Source organism: Oncorhynchus gorbuscha, linkage group LG19 (assembly GCF_021184085.1).
Source record: "Oncorhynchus gorbuscha isolate QuinsamMale2020 ecotype Even-year linkage group LG19, OgorEven_v1.0, whole genome shotgun sequence".
Taxonomy (NCBI): Eukaryota; Metazoa; Chordata; class Actinopteri; order Salmoniformes; family Salmonidae; genus Oncorhynchus; species Oncorhynchus gorbuscha.
Genome location: NC_060191.1, coordinates 70,301,310 through 70,326,532, shown reverse-complemented (window position 1 = coordinate 70,326,532; position 25,223 = coordinate 70,301,310). Strand labels below are relative to the sequence as shown.

At 45.8% G+C, this 25,223-nt stretch overlaps 1 protein-coding gene across 3 annotated transcripts in view; it reads right to left on the bottom strand.

The window, feature by feature from the left end:
- Window positions 1-25,223, bottom strand: part of LOC124005150 (neuroserpin-like) — a 44,139-nt gene that overhangs the window by 9,370 nt on the left and 9,546 nt on the right. The window contains exons 1-5 of one of the 3 annotated variants that reach the window (XM_046314135.1): window positions 7,857-8,091; window positions 7,642-7,786; window positions 2,061-2,327; window positions 1,616-1,846; window positions 214-408 (exon numbers count right to left, since the gene is read on the bottom strand). In XM_046314135.1, coding sequence (XP_046170091.1) covers window positions 214-408; window positions 1,616-1,846; window positions 2,061-2,327; window positions 7,642-7,786; window positions 7,857-7,874 — 856 coding nt within the window. In that variant the 5' untranslated portion in view covers window positions 7,875-8,091. Of the gene's footprint in view, window positions 1-213; window positions 409-1,615; window positions 1,847-2,060; window positions 2,328-7,641; window positions 7,787-7,856; window positions 8,092-25,223 lie in introns of those variants that run through there. The other 2 variants (XM_046314134.1, XM_046314136.1) reach the window with 2 other exon arrangements.

Sequence of the window (25,223 nt, the reverse complement as noted above, 5' to 3'; positions counted from 1 at the left end):
ACAGAAGAGGCAGAAGAGACCAGATAAGAATAGCACTTCCTAGAACTTTTTTTGTGTGTGTGTGAGAGTGTGTGTGTTTTTGAGATTGTGTGTTTTGTGAGGGTGTGTGTATGTTTGTGATAGAGTATCTGATGTATATAAAGACATCTCTTGGGGGACCTGTTTCTATTCCCACTGGTACATGAGAGTTTACACACACACACACACCCCTACCATAGTAGAAGTCTCCCTGCTGGTACATCATGTGTGTCTGGGCCTCACTCCCGTCGTCTTTGCTGAAGGAGAAGGTTCTGGTGTTTTCCGGTCTGAACTGGTTCTTCCAGCTGCCCCGGAAGTACACCGCGTTGACCAGGGTCAGCTGGGTCACACTGCTAAAGTCATCAGCTGACAGCAGGTCACGGATCTTACCTGGAGAGAGAGAGACACACACACACACACACACACACACACACACACACACACACACACACACACACACACACACACACACACACACACACACACACACACACACACACACACACACACACACACACACACACACACACACACAGTGGTTAACCTCTTGAAGCTAGGGGGCACTATTTCTATGTTTGGAAAAATAACATTCCCAAAGTAAATGGCCTATTTCTCAGGACCAGATGCTAGAATATGCATATAATTGACAGATTAGGATAGAAAACACTCTATAAAGTTTCAAAAACTGTCAAAATATTGTCTGTGAGTATAACAGAACTGATACTGCAGGCAAAACCCTGAGAACAAAAGGGATATCGACCAGATTCCCTTTTCTATCGCTTCCTCAAGGTGTCAACAGTCTTCAGACATAGTTTCAGGCTTTTATTGTGAAAAATGAGCCAGAACGATAACATCGCGTCAAGTGGTCACATGAGTTTTGCTTGCGCAACAGAATTAGGTAACAGAATTAGTTATTGCTTTTCCCTTTTCCTACCGATAAAGAAATTTGCGGTTGATATATTATTGATTATATATTTTAAAAACAACCTGAGGATTGATTATAAAAAAACGTTTGACATGTTTCTGTGGACATTACGGATATTATTTGGAATTTGTCTGCATTGTTGTGACCGCTCTTTCCTGTGGATTTCTGAACATAATGCGCCAAACAAACGGTGGTATTTTGGATCTAAAAATAATCTTTATGGAACAAAAGGAACATTTGTTGTGTAACTGGGAGTCTTGTGAGTGAAAACATCCGAAGATCATCAAAGGTAAACGATTAATTTCATTGCTTTTCTGATTATCGTGACCAACCTACCTGATGCTTAGTGTACTTTATGTTTTGTCATGCAATCGATAAACTTACACAAACGCTTGGATTGCTTTCGCTGTAAAGCATAATTTAAAAATCTGAGACGACAGTTGGATTAACAAAAGGCTAAACTGTGTTTTGCAATATTGCACTTGTGATTTCATGAATATGAATATTTTTAGTAATATTATTTGACTGTGGTGCTATGCTATTCAGCGGTTGCTGAAGACAATTATCCCTCTTAAGGGATGGGTAGTGTCAAGAAGTTAACTGATATGCATGCCTGTATATATAACCACAAGCATTAGCATTAGGTGAGACTGACTCCACACACAGACTCACTCTCAGTGTGGTTCTCCACCCATCCATTGATCTGCTCTGCCACGGCGGCTGATTCGCTGAAGTCCACCGTCTCCACCTCCGCCCCGAAGTACTTCCTCATCAGCCGCAGGAACTCCGGGTTAAAAGTCACGCCGCTCTGCAGGAAGAGGGAGTTGGCCAATCGGATGATGTAGTGGGCGTCGTCTTCAGACAGAGCCCCTGTCAGGTTCTGGAGCAGAGAGAACTCCTCATCTGGGAGACAGAGAGACAGACGACTGACTCACTGGGAGGTGGCTGTGTGTGTGTGTGTGTTCTGAGGTGTGTAAAACCTGTAGATAGGTGGCTGTGTGAGTGTGTGTTCTGAGGTGTGTAAACCTGTAGATAGGTGGCTGTGTATGTGTGTGTTCTGAGGTGTGTAAAACCTGTAGATAGGTGGCTGTGTGTGTGTGTTCTGAGGTGTGCATACCTGTTGGCAGGTGGCTGAAGCCGACAGCCTGGCGTATCTGTGTGAGGGAGGCCCCGCGGGCCCCCAGCTCCACCATGCCCAGGGCCACAGCCACACTGAGGGGGGAGAAGATTATGTTGTCGTCCCCCCCGCGCGCCTGCAGCTGGTGGTACAGTCTGACAGAAAACTCTGCTGTGGTGTCCTCCGGAATGTCAGCCGCACGGCAACCAGGGCCCGGCAACAGGAGGAGGGGCAGGAGGCCGATAATCAACATGGGAATCTTGAGAGCTAGAGAGAGAGAGAGAGACAGAGAGAGAGAGAGACAGAGAGAGAGAGAGACAGAGAGAGATAGAGACAGAGAGAGAGACAGAGAGAGAGAGGTAGAGACAGAGACAGAGACAGAGACAGAGACAGAGACAGAGACAGAGACAGAGACAGAGAGAGAGAGAGAGAGAGAGAGAGAGAGAGAGAGAGAGAGAGAGAGAGAGAGAGAGAGAGAGAGAGAGAGAGAGAGACAGAGAGAGAGAGAGAGAGAGAGAGAGAGAGAGAGAGAGAGAGAGAGAGAGAGAGAGAGAGAGAGAGAGACTTTTTCAGCATGTTTTTACAAAAAGATAGATTTAGAGTTAGATGGACTTGGATATTTTGGCAAGGACATATAGAGGATACTACCCTCCACAACACTATGTCACCAGGACATATACAGGATACTACCCTCCACAACACTATGTCACCAGGACATATACAGGATACTACCCTCCACAACACTATGTCACCAGGACATATACAGGATAATACCCTCCACAACACTATGTCACCAGGACATATACAGGATACTACCCTCCACAACACTATGTCACCAGGACATATACAGGATACTACCCTCCACAACACTACCTTCACTATGTCACCAGGACATATACAGGATACTGCCCTCCACAACACTATGTCACCAGGACATATATAGGATACTGCCCTCCACAACACAACCTTCACTATGTCACCAGGACATATACAGGATACTACCCTCCACAACATAACCTTCACTATGTCACCAGGACATATACAGGATACTACCCTCCACAACACTATGTCACCAGGACATATACAGGATACTACCCTCCACAACACAACCTTCACTATGTCACCAGGACATAGACAGGATACTACCCTCCACAACACTATGTCACCAGGACATATACAGGATACTACCCTCCACAACACAACCTTCACTATGTCATATACAGGATACTACCCTCCACAACATAACCTTCACTATGTCATATACAGGATACTACCCTCCACAACATAACCTTCACTATGTCATATACAGGATACTACCCTCCACAACATAACCTTCACTATGTCACCATGACATATACAGGATACTGCCCTCCACAACATAAACTTCACTATGTCACCAGGACATAGACAGGATACTACCCTCCACAACACTATGTCACCAGGACATATACAGGATACTACCCTCCACAACACAACCTTCACTATGTCATATACAGGATACTACCCTCCACAACATAACCTTCACTATGTCATATACAGGATACTACCCTCCACAACATAACCTTCACTATGTCATATACAGGATACTACCCTCCACAACATAACCTTCACTATGTCACCATGACATATACAGGATACTGCCCTCCACAACATAACCTTCACTATGTCACCAGGACATATACAGGATACTACCCTCCACAACATAACCTTCACTATGTCACCAGGACATATACAGGATACTACCCTCCACAACACAACCTTCACTCCAAATCAAAACTCCAAACCCTCAACCTGATTTTGGACTAAATTACCTGGAAGGATTCTTATTTCCAAAGATTCTTATTTCCAAAGATTCTTATTTCCAAAGATTCTTATTTCCAAAGATTCTTATTTCCAAAGATTCTTATTTCCAAAGATTCTTATTTCCAAAGATTCTTATTTCCAAAGATTCTTATTTCCAAAGATTCTTATTTCCAAAGATTCTTATTTCCAAAGATTCTTATTTCCAAAGATTCTTATTTCCAAAGATTCTTATTTCCAAAGATTCTTATTTCCAAAGATTCTTATTTCCAAAGATTCTTATTTCCAAAGATTCTTATTTCCAAAGATTCTTATTTCCAAAGATTCTTATTTCCAAAGATTCTTATTTCCAAAGATTCTTATTTCCAAAGATTCTTATTTCCAAAGATTCTTATTTCCAAAGATTCTTATTTCCAAAGATTCTTATTTCCAAAGATTCTTATTTCCAAGCTATACAGCAAATTCAGTGGCAAACAAACAACAGAAACCTTAAAACAACATCCAACCTGGAACTGAGAGAGTTATGTTTAGTCTGAAGCTACTTTTAAAGCCAAGAAGAAAAATAAATGACAATGATATATTTTACTTTGTAAGGACTGAATGCTAAGTTAAGGACAGAACAGATCTGACTGCAACTTCAATGAGCTCGGAGGTGTGAAGTGAGAGGTGTCAAAGCCCTTGAGCCCAACAACTGCAGGAGAGTTTCACAGCCCCCCCCCCCCACCCAAATGCAGAGGCCTTTGAAGCTCCCTCCCGCTGTTCAGAGATCATTACAATACAGTATCCTCTGGATGTAGAAAAACGAGAGGGAATGAAAAGAGCACAAAAAGAAGCTTCTTATGGAAAATCGAGGGACATTTTTCGCTGACTATTATAAAAATCGGAATGTAAGCAACTTACTCTTCCACACAGATCATCCCCTGGCATGGTGCTATATTAACACACTACTCCTCTGTTAAGGGGTGGGTTGTTTACAAAGGGTGGAAACATAGGACACTAGACTACGAGGACTCTTGAGTCAGCCCATGTCAACCTATACAAGTCTGGAACAGTAATGGTACAGGGTAACCCAGAAACATTTTTCACTGGACATTCAGATAATCAGAGAGATAGCTAGCAGGTTAAGCTCTCGCTTGAGAAAAATACCCCCACCCCCGAGCGTGTCAGATCAGAACTCTTCATTATACAACCCCACAGACGAGCAACCCCAAGCGGAAAGTCAACCTCGCAGCACAGAGTAGTACTCCCTCATTGAAATGAAGGATACATTCACCCAACTGGAGGTAAGGCAGGTGGAACACACTCTAGTCAGCACATGGGGACATGTATCGTGAGATTTTGAGTGAAAACCTCCTTCCATCAGCAAGGGCATTGAAGATGAAGCGTGGCTGGGTCTTTCAGCATGACAATGATCCAAAACACACCGCCCGGGCAACGAAGGAGTGGCTTCGTAAGAAGCATTTCAAGGTCCTGGAGTGGCTTAGCCAGTCTCCAGATCTCAACCCCATAGAAAATCTTTGGAGGGAGTTGAAAGTCCGTGTTGCCCAGCAACAGCCCCAAAACATCACTGCTTTAGAGGAGATCTGCATGGAGGAATGGGCCAAAATACCAGCAACAGTGTGTGAAAACCTTGCGAAGACCTACAGAAAACGTTTGACCTCTGTCATTGCCAACAAAGGGTATATAACAAGTATTGAGAAACTTTTGTTATTGACCAAATACTTATTTTCCACCATAATTTGCAAATAAATTCATAAAAAATCCTACAATGTGATTTTCTGTATTTTTTTTCTCTCATTTTGTCTGTCATAGTTGAAGTGTACCTATGATGAAAATTACAGGCCTCTCTCATCTTTTTAAGTGGGAGAACATGCACAATTGGTGGATGACTAAATACTTGTTTTGAGATGAGTAATGTAGGGTATGTAAACAAAGTGGCATAGTTTAAAGTGGCTAGTGATACATGTACTACATCAAGATGCAGTATATGGTATAGGGTACAGTATATACATATGAGATGAGTAATGTAGGGTATGTAAACATTATATTAAGTGGCATTGTTTAAAGTGGCTAGTGATAAATTTTTCCATTATTAAAGTGAGCTGGAGTTGAGTCAGTATGTTGGCAGCAGCCACTCAATGGTAGTGGTGGCTGTTTAACAGTCTGATGGCCTTGAGATAGAAGTTGTTTTTCAGTCTCTCGGTCCCTGCTTTGATGCACCTGTACTGACCTCGCCTTCTGGATGATAGCGGGGTGAACAGGCAGTGGCTCGGGTGGTTGTTGTCCTTGATGATCTTTATGATCTTTATGGCCTTCCTGTGACATCGGGTGGTGTAGGTGTCCTGGAGGGCAGGTAGTTTGCCCCCGGTGATGCGTTGTGCAGACCTCACTAGCCTCTGGAGAGCCTTACGGTTGTGGGCGGAGCAGTTGTAGTACCAGGCTGTGATACAGCCCGAGAGGATGCTCTCGATTGTGCATCTGTAGAAGTTTGTGAGTGCTTTTGGTGACAAGCCAAATTTCTTCAGCCTTTAGCTCAGTTACCTTAGCTTTCTTGGGAACAGGAACAATGGTGGCCCTCTTGAAGCATGTGGGAACAACAGACTGGGATAAGGATTGATTGAATATGTCCATAAACACACCAGCCAGCTGGTCTGCGCATGCACTGAGGACGCGGCTGGGGATGCCGTCTGGACCTGCAGCCTTGCGAGGGTAAACACGTTTAAATGTTTTACTCACATCGGCTGCAGTGAAGGAGAGTCCACAGATTTTGGTAGCGGGCCGTGTCAGTGGCATCAAAGCGAGCAAAGAAGTTGTTTAGTCTGTCTGGCAGCAGGACATCCTGGTCTGCGACGGGGCTGGTTTTCTTTTTGTAATCTGTGATTGACTGTAGACCCTGCCACATACCTCTTGTGTCTGAGCCGTTGAATTGCGACTCTACTTTGTCTCTATACTGATTGTTTGATTGCATTGCAGAGGGAATAGCTACAGTGTTTGTATTCGGTCATGTTTCCGGTCACCTTGCCCTGGTTAAAAGCAGTGGTTCGCACTTTCAGTTTTGCGCGAATGCTGCCATCAATCCACGGGTTCTGGTTGGGGAAAGTTTTAATAGTTGCTGTGGGTACGACATCGCCGATGCACTTTCTAATGACCTCGCTCACTGAATCAGCATATTCGTCAATGTTGTTGTTGGACACAATGCGGAACATATCCCAGTCCACGTGATCGAAGCAGTCTTGAAGCGTGGAATCAGATGGGTCGGACAAGCGTTGAACAGACCTGAGCGCGGGAGCTTCTTGTTTTAGTCTCTGTCTATAGGCTGGGAGCAACCAAATGGAGTCATGGTCAGCTTTTCCAAAAGGAGGGCGGGGGAGGGCCTTATATGCGTCACGGAAGTTAGAATAACAATGATCCAGGGTTTTACCAGCCCTGGTAGCACAATCAATATGCTGATAGAATTGAAGGAGTCTTGTTTTCAGATGAACCTTGTTAAAATCCCCAGCTTCAATGAATGCAGCCTCAGGATATGTGGTTTCCAGTTTACATAGAGTCAAATAAAGTTTGTTCAGGGCCGTCAATGTGTCTGCTTGTGGGGGAATATATGCGGCTGTGATTATAATCTAAGAGAATTCTCTTGGTAGATAATGCGGTCGACATTTGATTGTGAGGAGTCTATGTCAGGTGACTCAGGTGAACAGAAGGACTTGAGTTCCTGTATGTTGTTATGATCACACCACGTCTCGTTAATCACAAGAAATACCCCCCCCCCCGCCCCTCTTCTTACCAGAAAGATGCTTATTTCTGTCGGCGCGATGTGTGAAGAATCCAGCTGGTTGTACAGACTCCGATAGCGTGTCTCGAGTGATCCATGTTTCCGTGAAACAGAGAATGTACCAACTCTGATAACATATCCCGAGTGGGCCAGGTCTCTGTGAAATAAAGAACGTTACAATCTCTGATGTCTCTCTGGAAGGCAACCCTTGCTTGAATTTCATCTACCTTGTTGTCAAGAGACATGACGTTGGCGATTACTATACTCAGGAGCAGTGAGCGATGTGCCTGTCAATGGAGCCTGACCAGAAGACTGCAACGTCTGCCCCTTCTGTAGCGCCGTTGTATTGGGTCGCCTACTGGGATCAGATCCATTGTCCTGTGTGGTGGTCCGAACAGAGGATCTGCTTCGGGAAAGTCGTATGCCTGGTCGTAATGTTGGTAAGTTGATGTTATATCCAATAGTTCTTCCCGGCTGTAAGTAATAATACGTAAGATTACCTGGGGTACCGAATGTAAGAAATAACACATAAAAAACAAAATTCTGCATAGTTTCCTAGGAACGCGAAGCGAAGAGAGGCGAGGCGGCCATCTCTGTCGGCGCCAGAAGTAGGAAACAGGTGAACAATAGATAAGTAAAGAAATAAAAACCACAGTAAAAAGACACTGAACAAGTAACAGTAGTGAGGCTATATACAGTAGAGAGGTTATATACAGTAGAGAGGCTATATACAGTAGAGAGGTTATATACAGTAGAGAGGTTATATACAGTAGAGAGGCTATATACAGTAGAGAGGTTATATACAGTAGAGAGGCTATATACAGTAGTGAGACTATATACAGTAGAGAGGCTATATACAGTAGAGAGGCTATATACAGTAGAGAGGCTATATACAGTAGTGAGGCTATATACAGTAGTGAGACTATATACAGTAGTGAGGTTATATACAGTAGTGAGGTTATATACAGTAGAGAGGCTATATACAGTAGAGAGGCTATATACAGTAGTGAGGCTATATACAGTAGAGAGGCTATATACAGTAGTGAGACTATATACAGTAGTGAGGTTATATACAGTAGTGAGGTTATATACAGTAGAGAGGCTATACAGTAGAGAGGCTATACAGTAGAGAGGCTATATACAGTAGTGAGACTATATACAGTAGAGAGGCTATATACAGTAGAGAGGCTATATACAGTAGAGGCTATATACAGTAGTGAGACTATATACAGTAGAGAGGCTATATACAGTAGAGAGGCTATATACAGTAGTGAGACTATATACAGTAGAGGCTATATACAGTAGTGAGACTATATACAGTAGAGGCTATATACAGTAGTGAGACTATATACAGTAGAGGCTATATACAGTAGTGAGACTATATACAGTAGAGAGGCTATATACAGTAGTGAGGCTATATACAGTAGTGAGACTATATACAGTAGTGAGGTTATATACAGTAGTGAGGTTATATACAGTAGAGAGGCTATACAGTAGAGAGGCTATACAGTAGAGAGGCTATATACAGTAGTGAGACTATATACAGTAGAGAGGCTATATACAGTAGAGAGGCTATATACAGTAGAGGCTATATACAGTAGTGAGACTATATACAGTAGAGAGGCTATATACAGTAGAGAGGCTATATACAGTAGTGAGGCTATATACAGTAGTGAGGCTATATACAGTAGAGAGGCTATATACAGTAGAGAGGCTATATACAGTAGTGAGACTATATACAGTAGAGAGACTATATACAGTAGTGAGGCTATATACAGTAGAGAGGCTATATACAGTAGCGATGCTATATACAGTAGTGAGGCTATATACAGTAGTGAGACTATATACTGTAGTGAGGCTATATACAGTAGCGAGGCTATATGCAGTGTGGAGGCTATATACAGTAGTGAGGCTATATACAGTAGTGAGGCTATATACAGTAGTGAGGCTATATACAGTAGAGAGGTTATATACAGTAGCGATGCTATATACAGTAGTGAGACTATATACAGTAGTGAGGCTATATACAGTAGAGAGGCTATATACAGTAGTGAGGCTATATACAGTAGAGAGGCTATATACAGTAGAGAGGCTATATACAGTAGAGAGGCTATATACAGTAGTGAGACTATATACAGTAGAGAGACTATATACAGTAGTGAGGCTATATACAGTAGAGAGGCTATATACAGTAGTGAGACTATATACTGTAGTGAGGCTATATACAGTAGCGAGGCTATATGCAGTGTGGAGGCTATATACAGTAGCGATGCTATATACAGTAGTGAGACTATATACTGTAGTGAGGCTATATACAGTAGTGAGGCTATATACAGTAGTGAGGCTATATACAGTAGTGAGGCTATATACAGTAGTGAGGCTATATACAGTAGAGAGGCTATATACAGTAGTGAGACTATATACAGTAGTGAGGCTAGACAGACTGGGGAGAGAGGGAGGGGAATTAAACGTGGGAGGGAGGGGGAGGGTAGACAGACTGGGGAGAGGGGGAGAGGGCGTGGAGGGAGGGGGGGCATAAGGGTAGACAGACTGGGGAGAGAGGGAGAGGGCGTGGGAGGGTAGACAGACTGGGGAGAGGGGAGGGGCGTTTTAGGCATACTTACCAGGGTAGACAGACTGGGAAGAGAGGGAGAGGCGTGGGAGGGAGGGGGGTAAGGGTAGACAGACTGGGGAGAGAGGGAGAGGCGTGGGAGGGAGGGGGGTAAGGGTCTGGGATGGGCATCACCTGAGCGCCACAGGTGAAAACCAACACCTGTTATATCCATATGCCTCTTAAAACCCTGAAATGATGCCAGCAGAGCACAAACACCAGGCACTTCAAAGTCATTTCTGTTTCATCTTCACAGCTTCTAAAATCAATAGAATTAAACCTGTTGTCCTTTGAAAACAACACGACTGATCCTAAATCACCACTAATATACCGTAGCTGACATTTCCACATTCAGAACATGACGTCATTCTCCCCCTCAGACACTTTAGTCCTCAATGCCCTTTAAACCCAACACCTTTTAGGCATACTTACCAGGCTAGTAGAATTAAACCCAACACCTTTTAGGCATACTTACCAGGCTAGTAGAATTAAACCCAACACCTTTTAGGCATACTTACCAGGCTAGTAGAATTAAACCAGACACCTTTTAGGCATACTTACCAGGCTAGTAGAATTAAACCCAACACCTTTTAGGCATACTTACCAGGCTAGTAGAATTAAACCAGACACCTTTTAGGCATACTTACCAGGCTAGTAGAATTAAACCAGACACCTTGAAGAAGGCATACTTACCAGGCTAGTAGAATTAAACCAGACACCTTGAAGAAGGCATACTTACCAGGCTAGTAGAATTAAACCCAACACCTTGTTATCTTTGTAGGCTTTCTTCTGCCACTCTTCCATCTCAATATAGACTGATTGTTGTCCTATGGACAGCTCCCACCTCAGCTGTAGAAGGCATACTTACCAAGCTAGTAGAATTCAACCAGACACCTTTAAGGCATACTTACCAAGCTAGTAGAATTCAACCAGACACCTTTAAGGCATACTTACCAAGCTAGTAGAATTCAACCCAACACCTTGAAGAAGGCATACTTACCAAGCTAGTAGAATTCAACCCAACACCTTGAAGAAGGCATACTTACCAAGCTAGTAGAATTAAACCCAAGTTTTACCCTGTAGCTGGGTTTATAACACAATCACAACACATTCAGGTAGTCTATGTAAACACACACCTCTGAATTAACTTTTGTTACCATGGTGATGGGATGTGACGAACATCATTCTCTTCATGTCCACACTTCAAGACTGCTACGTGAAACACACTTCAAGACTGCTACCTGAAACACACTTCAAGACTTCTACCTGAAACACTTCAAGACTGCTACCTGAAACACACTTCAAGACTGCTACCTGAAACACACTTCAAGACTTCTACCTGAAACACTTCAAGACTGCTACCTGAAACACACTTCAAGACTGCTACCTGAAACACACTTCAAGACTGCTACCTGAAACACACTTCAAGACTGCTACCTGAAACACTTCAAGACTGCTACCTGAAACACACTTCAAGACTGCTACCTGAAACACACTTCAAGACTGCTACCTGAAACACACTTCAAGACTGCTACCTGAAACACACTTCAAGACTGCTACGTGAAACACACTTCAAGACTGCTACCTGAAACACACTTCAAGACTGCTACCTGAAACACACTTCAAGACTGCTACGTGAAACACACTTCAAGACTGCTACCTGAAACACACTTCAAGACTGCTACCTGAAACACACTTCAAGACTGCTACCTGAAACACACTTCAAGACTGCTACCTAAAACACACTTCAAGACTGCTACCTAAAACACACTTCAAGACTGCTACCTGAAACACACTTCAAGACTGCTACCTGAAACACACTTCAAGACTTCTACCTGAAATACACTTCAAGACTTTTAACTGACATCTCTACTTCAAAGACAATCCTACTACACTATGTAATGTTTACTTAACAAACTATATGAACACGTCCTTATGATCACACATTTCTGAAAGAGTGGAGCGCAGTATGGCAGTAGAACGTTGAGCAGAACATGTAGGTAAGGAGGAGAGAATAGCGAGGACAGAGAGCTGTGTTAGGTTTGAGAGAACACAGAAGACAGAGAGCTGTGTTAGGTTTGAGAGACCACAGAGCTGTGTTAGGTTTGAGAGAACACAGAAGACAGAGAGCTGTGTTAGGTTTGAGAGACCACAGAGCTGTGTTAGGTTTGAGAGAACACAGAAGACAGAGAGCTGTGTTAGGTTTGAGAAGACAGAGAGGACAGAGAGCTGTGTTAGGTTTGAGAGAACACAGAAGACAGAGAGCTGTGTTAGGTTTGAGAGACCACAGAGCTGTGTTAGGTTTGAGAGAACACAGAAGACAGAGAGCTGTGTTAGGTTTGAGAAGACAGAGAGGACAGAGAGCTGTGTTAGGTTTGAGAGACCACAGAGCTGTGTTAGGTTTGTGAGAACACAGAAGACAGAGAGCTGTGTTAGGTTTGAGAGGACACAGAGAACATTGTGCTGTGTTAGGTTTGAGAGGACACAGAGCTGTGTTAGGTTTGAGAGGACACAGAGCTGTGTTAGGTTGGAGAGGACACAGAGGGCACAGAGCTGTGTTAGGTTTGAGAGGACACAGAGCTGTGTTAGGTTTGAGAGGACACAGAGCTGTGTTAGGTTGGAGAGGACACAGAGGGCACAGAGCTGTGTTAGGTTTGAGAGGACACAGAGCTGTGTTAGGTTTGAGAGGACACAGAGCTGTATTAGGTTTGAGAGAACACAGAAGCCAGAGAGCTGTGTTAAGTTTGAGAATACAGAGAGGACAGAGAGCTGTGTTAGGTTTGAGAGAACACAGAAGACAGAGAGCTGTGTTAGGTTTGAGAGACCACAGAGCTGTATTAGGTTTGAGAGAACACAGAAGACAGAGAGCTGTGTTAGGTTTGAGAAGACAGAGAGGACAGAGAGCTGTGTTAGGTTTGAGAGAACACAGAAGACAGAGAGCTGTGTTAGGTTTGAGAGACCACAGAGCTGTGTTAGGTTTGAGAGAACACAGAAGACAGAGAGCTGTGTTAGGTTTGAGAGACCACAGAGCTGTGTTAGGTTTGAGAGAACACAGAAGACAGAGAGCTGTGTTAGGTTTGAGAAGACAGAGAGGACAGAGAGCTGTGTTAGGTTTGAGAGACCACAGAGCTGTGTTAGGTTTGTGAGAACACAGAAGACAGAGAGCTGTGTTAGGTTTGAGAGGACACAGAGAACATTGTGCTGTGTTAGGTTTGAGAGGACACAGAGCTGTGTTAGGTTGGAGAGGACACAGAGGGCACAGAGCTGTGTTAGGTTTGAGAGGACACAGAGCTGTGTTAGGTTTGAGAGGACACAGAGCTGTGTTAGGTTTGAGAGGACACAGAGCTGTGTTAGGTTTGAGAGGACACAGAGCTGTGTTAGGTTTGAGAGGACACAGAGCTGTGTTAGGTTTGAGAGGACACAGAGCTGTGTTAGGTTGGAGAGGACACAGAGGGCACAGAGCTGTGTTAGGTTTGAGAGGACACAGAGCTGTGTTAGGTTGGAGAGGACACAGAGGGCACAGAGCTGTGTTAGGTTTGAGAGGACACAGAGCTGTGTTAGGTTTGAGAGGACACAGAGCTGTGTTAGGTTTGAGAGGACACAGAGCTGTGTTAGGTTTGAGAGGACACAGAGGACACAGAGCTGTGTTAGGTTTGAGAGGACACAGAGTGCACAGAGCTGTGTTAGGTTTGAGAGGACACAGAGGACACAGAGCTGTGTTAGGTTTGAGAGGACACAGAGGGCACAGAGCTGTGTTAGGTTTGAGATGACACAGAGCTGTGTTAGGTTTGAGAGGACACAGAGCTGTGTTAGGTTGCAGAGGACACAGAGGGCACAGAGCTGTGTTAGGTTTGAGAGGACACAGAGCTGTGTTAGGTTTGAGAGGACACAGAGCTGTGTTAGGTTTGAGAGGAGACAGAGCTGTGTTAGGTTTGAGAGGACACAGAGCTGTGTTAGGTTGGAGAGGACACAGAGGGCACAGAGATGTGTTAGGTTTGAGAGGACACAGAGCTGTGTTAGGTTTGAGAGGAGACAGAGGACAGAGGACACAGAGGACAGAGAGTGGTGATAGGTTTGAGAGGACACAGAGGACAGAGAGCTGTGGACCACTCCACTGCTTGTCTCTGTGTGAGCTCCATGCTGCTGATCAGAGAGATAGATAGGTCTCAGAGATAACAACAAGTACAACTCTCATACTTTCCAGACATTCTGAGAGGTATTCTCTGGGTATCATTCTGTGTCGCTTTAAAGTCATTTCCACCTTATTCCTCCCACCACACACGCGCAGACACAGTCTGATGTTCAAGAACGTCCTTCAGAAACAGGCCTCCCGGGGAGGGATTTCAGTGAGACACCAAGGCGATGTCAAAACCCATCCCTGTCACAACTTGTGTGTGTGTGTCTTCCCACTCCGACTATCCCGTCAGTATACCGTCTCTGCCTTTTAAATACAGCTCATCGTTTTCACAAGGGCTTTGTCAATCGAGTGGACTGAAGTCTTGCCACAAAGTCAGGAGAATTTCACCATCAGGGCTGCCATGAAGGGAGGTCAGGTGGGTTTGTTGTTATGGATTCCATCTTGGAGTAGTGTTCTGACTCATATGAAAGGAGAAGAGACGACACTATTCAACAAGACGATTGTCCCCTGCCTCCCCACCCAAAGAAATAATCAACATGAAACATTCTGTGTGAAAGAGAGAAATGAGAGAGAAAAAGAGAGAGATATGGAGAGAGGAGTAGAAAGAGAGAGATATGGAGAGAAAGAGAGAGATATGGAGAGAGAAAGAGAGACATATGGAGAGAGAAAGAGAAAGAGAGAGATATGGAGAGAGAAAGAGAGATATGGAGTTAGAAAGAGAGAGATATGGAGTTAGAAAGAGAGAGGAATGGAGAGAGGAGTAGAAAGAGAGAGATATGGAGAGAGGAGTAGAAAGAGAGAGATATGGAGAGAGGAGTAGGTAGAGAGAGATATGGAGTTAGTAAGAGAGAGATATGGAGAGATGAGTAGAATGAGAGAGATATGGGGAGAGAAAGAGAGAGATATGGGGAGAGAAAGAGAGAGATATGGGGAGAGAAAGAGATAGATATGGGGAGAGAAAGAGAGAGATATGGGGAGAGAAAGAGAGAGATATGGGGAGAGAAAGAGAGAGATATGGAGAGAGAAAGAGAGAAATAGAGAGGAATGGAGAGATATGGAGAGAGAAAGAGAGAGATATGGAGAGATGAGTAGAATGAGAGAGATATGGAGAGAGAAAGAGAGAGAAAGAGAGAGGAATGGAGAGAGAAAGAGAGAGATATGGAGAGAGAAAGAGAGAGATATGGAGAGAGGAATAGAGAGAGAAAGAGATGAATGGAGAGAGAAAGATAGAGAAAGAGAGAGGAATAGAGAGATATGGAGAGAGGAATAGAGAGAGAAAGAGATGAATGGAGAGAGAAAGATAGAGAAAGAGAGAGGAATAGAGAGATATGGAGAGAGAAAGAGAGAGATTTTATGCAAGTAAAGTTGTACTGTATCAAAACAATCAGCTGTGATGGAAACAGGACGTTTCCATCGGTATAAATGCCGACATATAATTCCTTCACTCGACATGGTGGGATCTTTTTGTGTCCATAAAATGAATTATGTGAGAAATGGCGGTTCATGTGTAAATATTGATATAAAACAAACATAATATCGAAGTTAACTTGGAGCCATCATGATGATACACTACGTATACAAAAGTATGTGGACACCCATTTAAATGAGTGGATTCGGCTATTTCAGCTACACTCCTTGCTGACAGGTGTATAACATCGAGCACACCGCCATGCAATCTCCATAGACAAACATTGGCGACAGGATGGCCTTACTGAAGAGCTCAGTGACTTTCTGTGTTTGGCGGATGCCAGGAGATCGCTACCTGCCCGAATGCATAGTTCCAACTGTAAAGTTTGGTGTATTAAAAGATGCATACAATTACACTATGGTATAATTAGGTCCTAAGAATGTGTTCTTAAACTGACTCGCCTGGTTAAATAAAGTTTAAATTAAATAAAACAATTCTCAAACACATTTCCACCCCTCTTTACATGTAATTCCTCATCCATTCTCCTTCATTCACGTACAACATAAACCCGATGCATCTACACAACCCATTTCACCCCACCCTCCTATCCATATTCACCCCCTCCTACACTCCTATCCATATTCACCCCCTCCTACACTCCCATCCATATTCACCCCTCCTACACTCCCATCCATATTCACCCCCTCCTACACTCCTATCCATATTCACCCCCTCCTACACTCCTATCCATATTCACCCCCTCCGTCACTCCTATCCATATTCACCCCCTCCTACACTCCCATTCATATTCACCCCCTCCTACACTCCCATTCATATTCACCCCCTCCTACACTCCCATTCATATTCACCTCCTCCTACACTCCTATCCATATTCACCCCCTCCTACACTCCTATCCATATTCACCTCCTCCTACACTCCTATCCATATTCAGCCCCTCCTACACTCCTATCCATATTCACCCCCTCCTACACTCCTATCCATATTCACCCCTCCTTCACTCCTATCCATATTCACCCCCTCCTACACTCCCATCCATATTCACCTCCTCCTACACTCACATCCATATTCACCCCCTCCTACACTCCTATCCATATTCACCTCCTCCTACACTCCTATCCATATTCACCTCCTCCTACACTCCTATCCATATTCACCCCCTCCTTCACACTCCCATTCATATGAACAGACACCCACTTACACCCAGCTCACACCCTCTCACCCACACACCCTCTCACCCACACACCCTCTCACCCACACACCCTCACACCCTCTCACCCACACACCCTCTTGCCCTCTCACCCACACACCCTCTCAACCACACACCCTCTCGCCCACACACCCTCTCACCCTTTCACCCACACACCCTCTCACCCACACACCCTCTCACTCATACACCCCTCTCACATTCTCACCCTCTCACCCACACACCTTCTCACCCACACACACTCTCCCCCTCTCACCCCACACCCTCTCACCCACACACCCTCTCACCCACCCTCTCATGCTCTCACCCACACACCCTCTCACCCACCCTCTCATGCTCTCACCCACACACCCTCTCACCCACCCTCTCATGCTCTCACCCACACACCCTCTCACCCTCTCACCCACACACCCTCTCACCCACACACCCACACACCCTCTCACCCACACACATCTATAGAACAATTACTGACATGATGATCGATGTTTGACAAATACAAATATTCTCGCTCTTATCATCATGTGTACTTCCTGTATCTACTTCATAATGTCCTGTCCTCCAGCCTGCTGTCTTTACTTCATAATGTCCTCCAGCCTGCTGTCTCTACTTTATAATGTCCTGTCCTCCAGCCTGCTGTCTCTACTTCATAATGTCCTGTCTTCCAGCCTGCTGTCTCTACTTCATAATGTCCTGTCCTCCAGCCTGCTGTCTCTACTTCATAAAGTCCTCCAGCCTGCTGTCTCTACTTCATAATGTCCTCCAGCCTGCTGTCTCTACTTCATAATGTCCTGTCCTCCAGCCTGCTGTCTCTACTTCATAATGTCCTGTCCTCCAGCCTGCTGTCTCTACTTCATAATGTCCTGTCCTCCAGCCTGCTGTCTCTACTTCATAATGTCCTGTCCTCCAGCCTGCTGTCTCTACTTCATAATGTCCTCCAGCCTGCTGTCTCTACTTCATAATGTCCTCCAGCCTGCTGTCTCTACTTCATAATGTCCTCCAGCCTGCTGTCTCTACTTCATAATGTCCTGTCTTCCAGCCTGCTGTCTCTACTTCATAATGTCCTGTCCTCCAGCCTGCTGTCTCTACTTCATAATGTCCTGTCCTCCAGCCTGCTGTCTCTACTTCATAATGTCCTGTCCTCCAGCCTGCTGTCTCTACTTCATAATGTCCTGTCCTCCAGCCTGCTGTCTCTACTTCATAATGTCCTGTCCTCCAGCCTGCTGTCTCTACTTCATAATGTCCTCCAGCCTGCTGTCTCTACTTCATAATGTCCTGTCCTCCAGCCTGCTGTCTCTACTTCATAATGTCCTGTCCTCCAGCCTGCTGTCTCTACTTCATAATGTCCTGTCCTCCAGCCTGCTGTCTCTACTTCATAATGTCCTGTCCTCCAGCCTGCTGTCTCTACTTCATAATGTCCTCCAGCCTGCTGTCTCTACTTCATAATGTCCTCCAGCCTGCTGTCTCTACTTCATAATGTCCTCCAGCCTGCTGTCTCTACTTCATAATGTCCTCCAGCCTGCTGTCTCTACTTCATAATGTCCTCCAGCCTGCTGTCTCTACTTCATAATGTCCTGTCCTCCAGCCTGCTGTCTCTACTTCATAATGTCCTCCAGCCTGCTGTCTCTACTTCATAATGTCCTGTCCTCCAGCCTGCTGTCTCTACTTCATAATGTCCTGTCCTCCAGCCTGCTGTCTCTACTTCATAATGTCCTGTCCTCCAGCCTGCTGTCTCTACTTCATAATGTCCTGTCCTCCAGCCTGCTGTCTCCACTTCATAATGTCCTCCAGCCTGCTGTCTCTACTTCATAATGTCCTCCAGCCTGCTGTCTCCACTTCATAATGTCCTCCAGCCTGCTGTCTCTACTTCATAATGTCCTCCAGCCTGCTGTCTCTACTTCATAATGTCCTGTCCTCCAGCCTGCTGTCTCTACTTCATAATGTCCTGTCCTCCAGCCTGCTGTCTCTACTTCATAATGTCCTCCAGCCTGCTGTCTCTACTTCATAATGTCCTCCAGCCTGCTGTCTCTACTTCATAATGTCCTCCAGCCTGCTGTCTCTACTTCATAATGTCCTCCAGCCTGCTGTCTCTACTTCATAATGTCCTCCAGCCTGCTGTCTCTACTTCATAATGTCCTCCAGCCTGCTGTCTCCACTTCATAATGTCCTCCAGCCTGCTGTCTCTACTTCATAATGTCCTCCAGCCTGCTGTCTCTACTTCATAATGTCCTCCAGCCTGCTGTCTCTACTTCATAATGTCCTCCAGCCTGCTGTCTCTACTTCATAATGTCCTCCAGCCTGCTGTCTCTACTTCATAATGTCCTCCAGCCTGCTGTCTCTACTTCATAATGTCCTCCAGCCTGCTGTCTCTACTTCATAATGTCCTGTCCTCCAGCCTGCTGTCTCTACTTCATAATGTCCTGTCCTCCAGCCTGCTGTCTCTACTTCATAATGTCCTGTCCTCCAGCCTGCTGTCTCTACTTCATAATGTCCTCCAGCCTGCTGTCTCTACTTCATAATGTCCTCCAGCCTGCTGTCTCTACTTCATAATGTCCTCCAGCCTGCTGTCTTTACTTCATAATGTCCTGTCCTCCAGCCTGCTGTCTCTACTTCATAATGTCCTCCAGCCTGCTGTCTCTACTTCATAATGTCCTGTCCTCCAGCCTGCTGTCTCTACTTCATAATGTCCTGTCTTCCAGCCTGCTGTCTCTACTTCATAATGTCCTGTCCTCCAGCCTGCTGTCTCTACTTCATAATGTCCTGTCCTCCAGCCTGCTGTCTCTACTTCATAATGTCCTGTCCTCCAGCCTGCTGTCTCTACTTCATAATGTCCTGTCCTCCAGCCTGCTGTCTCTACTTCATAATGTCCTGTCCTCCAGCCTGCTGTCTCTACTTCATAATGTCCTCCAGCCTGCTGTCTCTACTTCAGTCCTGTCCTCCAGCCTGCTGTCTCTACTTCATAATGTCCTGTCCTCCAGCCTGCTGTCTCTACTTCATAATGTCCTGTCCTCCAGCCTGCTGTCTCTACTTCATAATGTCCTGTCCTCCAGCCTGCTGTCTCTACTTCATAATGACATTCATATTCTAAACACACACACACACACACACACACACACACACACACACACACACACACACACACACACACACACACACACACACACACACACACACACACACACACACACACACACACACACACACACACACACACACACACACAGGCAGTGTCAATGCGACATGAGAATAACAATCAGTCTGCTGGCTACAGAAAGCTGTTCTACTCTCTCACTCCCCTTCCCCCATCTCTCCATCAGAGGAATGAACTACACCTCTCTCTCTCTCTCTCTCTCTCTCTCTCTCTCTCTCTCTCTCTCTCTCTCTCTCTCTCTCTCTCTCTCTCTCTCTCTCTCTCTCTCTCTCTCTCTCTCTCTCTCTCTCTCTCTCTCTCTCTCTCTCTCTCTCTCTCTCTCTCTCTCTCAGATTGCTGTGCGCCATGAAGAACTGCGCCATCCACAGTTCTTCATTCTGATGAGAAGGGGATTCAGATTGGGAGAGGTTTTATACATTCATTTGTACCAATTTATCTGTTTCAGATCCAACCTCCTGGGAGAGGACTGTGGGACTGATCCTATTGTTATGCAGCTTAGCCCTCCCTCCCTCCCTCCATCCCTCCCTCCCTCCCCTCAACAACACACTACAGAGAACAGTGACATCTCTGAAACTATAGCTCCTCTTCATAATAGAACAGAATCGTCTCCACTCCTCCATTTAACTCCCTCCTTTCCCTCCATTCCTCTGACTACCCCCAACTCCACTGTATTGAACAAGTGATGAAGAGACCACCTGACAACAGCTTCGTCCACTGATACAGAACAAGAACAAAACATCCTTCTCTCCCCCTACCCTGTCACGCCGTGTCCCCCAGCCTTCTCTCCCCCTACCCTGTCACGCCGTGTCCCCCAGCCTGCTCTCCCCTACTCTGTCACGCCGTGTCCCCCAGCCTTCTCTCCCCCTACCCTGTCACGCCGTGTCCCCCAGCCTGCTCTCCCCCTACTCTGTCACGCCGTGTCCCCCAGCCTTCTCTCCCCCTACCCTGTCACGCCGTGTCCCCCAGCCTTCTCTCCCCCTACCCTGTCACGCCGTGTCCCCCAGCCTTCTCTCCCCCTACCCTGTCACGCCGTGTCCCCCAGCCTTCTCTCCCCCTACCCTGTCACGCCGTGTCCCCCAGCCTTCTCTCCCCCTACCCTGTCACGCCGTGTCCCCAGCCTTCTCTCCCCCTACCCCGTCACGCCGTGTCCCCCAGCCTTCTCTCCCCCTACTCTGTCACGCCGTGTCCCCCAGCCTTCTCTCCCCCTACCCTGTCACGCCGTGTCCCCCAGCCTTCTCTCCCCCTACCCTGTCACGCCGTGTCCCCCAGCCTTCTCTCCCCCTACCCTCTCACGCCGTGTCCCCCAGCCTGCTCTCCCCCTACTCTGTCACGCCGTGTCCCCCAGCCTTCTCTCCCCCTACCCTGTCACGCCGTGTCCCCCAGCCTTCTCTCCCCCTACCCTGTCACGCCGTGTCCCCCAGCCTTCTCTCCCCTACCCTGTCACGCCGTGTCCCCCAGCCTTCTCTCCCCCTACCCTGTCACGCCGTGTCCCCCAGCCTTCTCTCCCCTACCCTGTCACGCCGTGTCCCCCAGCCTTCTCTCCCCCTACCCCGTCACGCCGTGTCCCCCAGCCTTCTCTCCCCCTACCCCGTCACGCCGTGTCCCCCAGCCTTCTCTCCCCCTACTCTGTCACGCCGTGTCCCCCAGCCTTCTCTCCCCCTACCCTGTCACGCCGTGTCCCCCAGCCTTCTCTCCCCCTACCCTGTCACGCCGTGTCCCCCAGCCTTCTCTCCCCTACCGTGTCACGCCGTGTCCCCCAGCCTTCTCTCCCCCTACCCTGTCACGCCGTGTCCCCCAGCCTTCTCTCCCCCTACCCTGTCACGCCGTGTCCCCCAGCCTTCTCTCCCCCTACCCTGTCATGCCGTGTCCCCCAGCCTTCTCTCCCCCTACCCTGTCATGCCGTGTCCCCCAGCCTTCTTCTCCCCTACCCTGTCACGCCGTGTCCCCAGGCTTCTCTCCCCCTACCCTGTCACGCCGTGTCCCCCAGCCTTCTCTCCCTACCCTATCATGCCGTGTCCCCCAGCCTTCTTCTCCCCTACCCTGTCATGCCGTGTCCCCCAGCCTTCTCTCCCCCTACCCTGTCACGCCGTGTCCCCCAGCCTTCTCTCCCCCTACCCTGTCACGCCGTGTCCCCCAGCCTTCTCTCCCCTACCCTGTCATGCCGTGTAAGTCGCTCTGGATAAGAGCGTCTGCTAAATAACTTAAATGTAAATGTGTCCCCCAGCCTTCTCTCCCCCTACCCTGTCATGCCGTTAATCTCAGACCAGCCTAACAGTCTAAAACAACCACCCAAATCCTGCCTCCGGTGCTGCCCTTCCCTCTCATATCCCTTCACACAGACAGAAACACACACCCCGACAGACAGACGGACGGACAGGCAGGCAGACAGGGACTCAAAGCTAAAATCTGACTTGACAACAGAACAATCCCTGATCTCAGCTCATCCCAAGATCTCAAAGACCTGCGTTAAGAACTACCAACAACAAACAGTCTCTCTATCCTTTCATGTAAAAACCATCTGCCTGGTATACTGTAGGGCAGGGCATCCCAAAGGTTTTCACTTGGGGCCCTCCTTCCAGCATTGGGGAACATGTTGTCATGAGGTATTTTCTCAAAATTCTATACATTTTGCCATGTCTAATATGTATCCATGTGATATTTGAGTGACAAAAAAAATGACAACAATATCTACGCGTTAGCTGACATGGCTAGTTGATCTCTCTAAGGTACGTAATTACTAACATGACAAGAGGTACTGATGACACACTACCCAATTTCAAAATGGCACCTTGTGAATTCTACGATTTCAACTTTCAAGAGTAAGTTTAAAACCGGACTGAGTTGGTCTCCCAGTTTGGGTACCTCTGCTGTAGGGAAAACAGGAAATGAATAGCAGGTAAAAAACCTATTGCTGCTGCAGCCTGCTAGAATCATTCCCAGGTGGCTCTCCCGCTTGTTTGTAAATTGAATCAAGTGTCATAAATCCCATAGCGCACCATACCACAGGGGTCAACTGAGGTCAACCACTTATTAAGCCATGTTAACAGACAGAGACAGAGAGAGACAGAGAGAGAGAGAGAGAGAGAGAGAGAGAGAGAGAGAGAGAGAGAGAGAGAGAGAGAGAGAGAGAGAGAGAGAGAGAGAGAGAGAGAGAGAGACAGACAGAGAGAGAGAGAGACAGAGAGAGACAGAGAGAAGAAGAGAGAGGGTTGGGAGAGACATTGCAGGAGAGAGATAGAGTGAGAGATATTGTGGGTCTTCAGAAAGAGTTGGCACTCAGATGGAGGATGAGAGAGAGAGAGAGAGAGAGACAGAGAGACAGAGAGAGAGAGAGGAATACAGAGAGAGAGAGACAGAGAGAGAGAGAGAGAGGAATACAGAGAGAGGAGAGGATGGAGAGAGAGAGAGAGAGAGAGAGAGAGAGAGAGAGAGAGAGAGAGAGAGGAATACAGAGAGAGGAATACAGAGAGAGGAGAGGATGGAGAGAGAGAGAGAAAGAGACAGACAGACAGACAGACAGACAGACAGACAGACAGACAGACAGACAGACAGACAGACAGACAGACAGACAGACACAGACAGACAGCAGGATGCACGTTAACTACAGCTACCCTCCAAACAGGGAAAGAAGGGCTGACGTGGAGCCAAAGTTACCACACACCCCTTACACAGCAATACAGCACCGCCGCAACGCTTGACCCCTTTCCACACACACACACACACACACACACACACACACACACACACACACACACACACACACACACACACACACACACACACACACACACACACACACACACACACACACACACACACACACACACACACACACACACACACACACACACACACACACACACAGGGAGCGCACTTTAGAGATTTAAGCTGTAATTGGATCAGTTTCTATTTAGGGTCGAGGAGAGAAGTTAATGACTGGAGGCCATTTTAAAATGTACTAAATACTAAACAGATGAAATTTACTGAAGACAAAAGAGACTAAATGTACTGAATAGACTAACATGTACTAGAGACTAAATGTACTGAAGAGACTAAATGTACTGAAGAGACTAAATGTACTGAAGAGACTAAATGTACTGAAGAGACTAAATGTACTAAAGACTAAATGTACTGAAGAGACTAAATGTACTAGAGAATAAAATGTACTAGAGACTAAATGTACTAGAGACTAAATGTACTGAAGAGACTAACATGTACTGAAGAGACTAAATGTACTAAAGACTAAATGTACTGAAGAGACTAAATGTACTGAAGAGACTAAATGTACTGAAGAGACTAAATGTACTGAAGAGACTAAATGTACTAAAGACTAAATGTACTGAAGAGACTAAATGTACTAGAGAATAAAATGTACTAGAGACTAAATGTACTGAAGAGACTAAATGTACTAAAGACTAAATGTACTGAAGACTAAATGTACTGAAGAGACTAAATGTACTGAAGAGACTAAATGTACTGAAGAGACTAAATGTACTGAAGAGACTAAATGTACTAAAGACTAAATGTACTGAAGAGACTAAATGTACTAGAGAATAAAATGTACTAGAGACTAAATGTACTGAAGAGACTAAATGTACTAAAGACTAAATGTACTGAAGACTAAATGTACTGAAGAGACTAAATGTACTAAAGACTAAATGTACTGAAGAGACTAAATGTACTGAATAGACTAACATGTAATAGAGATTAAATGTACTGAAGACTAAATGTACTGAAGACTAAATGTACTGAAGAGACTAAATGTACTGAAGAGACTAAATGTACTGAAGAGACTAAATGTACTGAAGAGACTAACATGTAATAGAGACTGAATGTACTAGAGACTAAATGTACTGAATAGACTAACATGTAATAGAGACTAAATGTACTAGAGACTAAATGTACAGGAGAGACTAAATGTACTAAAGACTAAATGTACTGGAGAGACTAAATGTACTGAATAGACTAACATGTAATAGAGACTAAATGTACTAAAGACTAAATGTACTGAAGACTAAATGTACTGGAGACTAAATGTACTAAAGACTAAATGTACTGGAGAC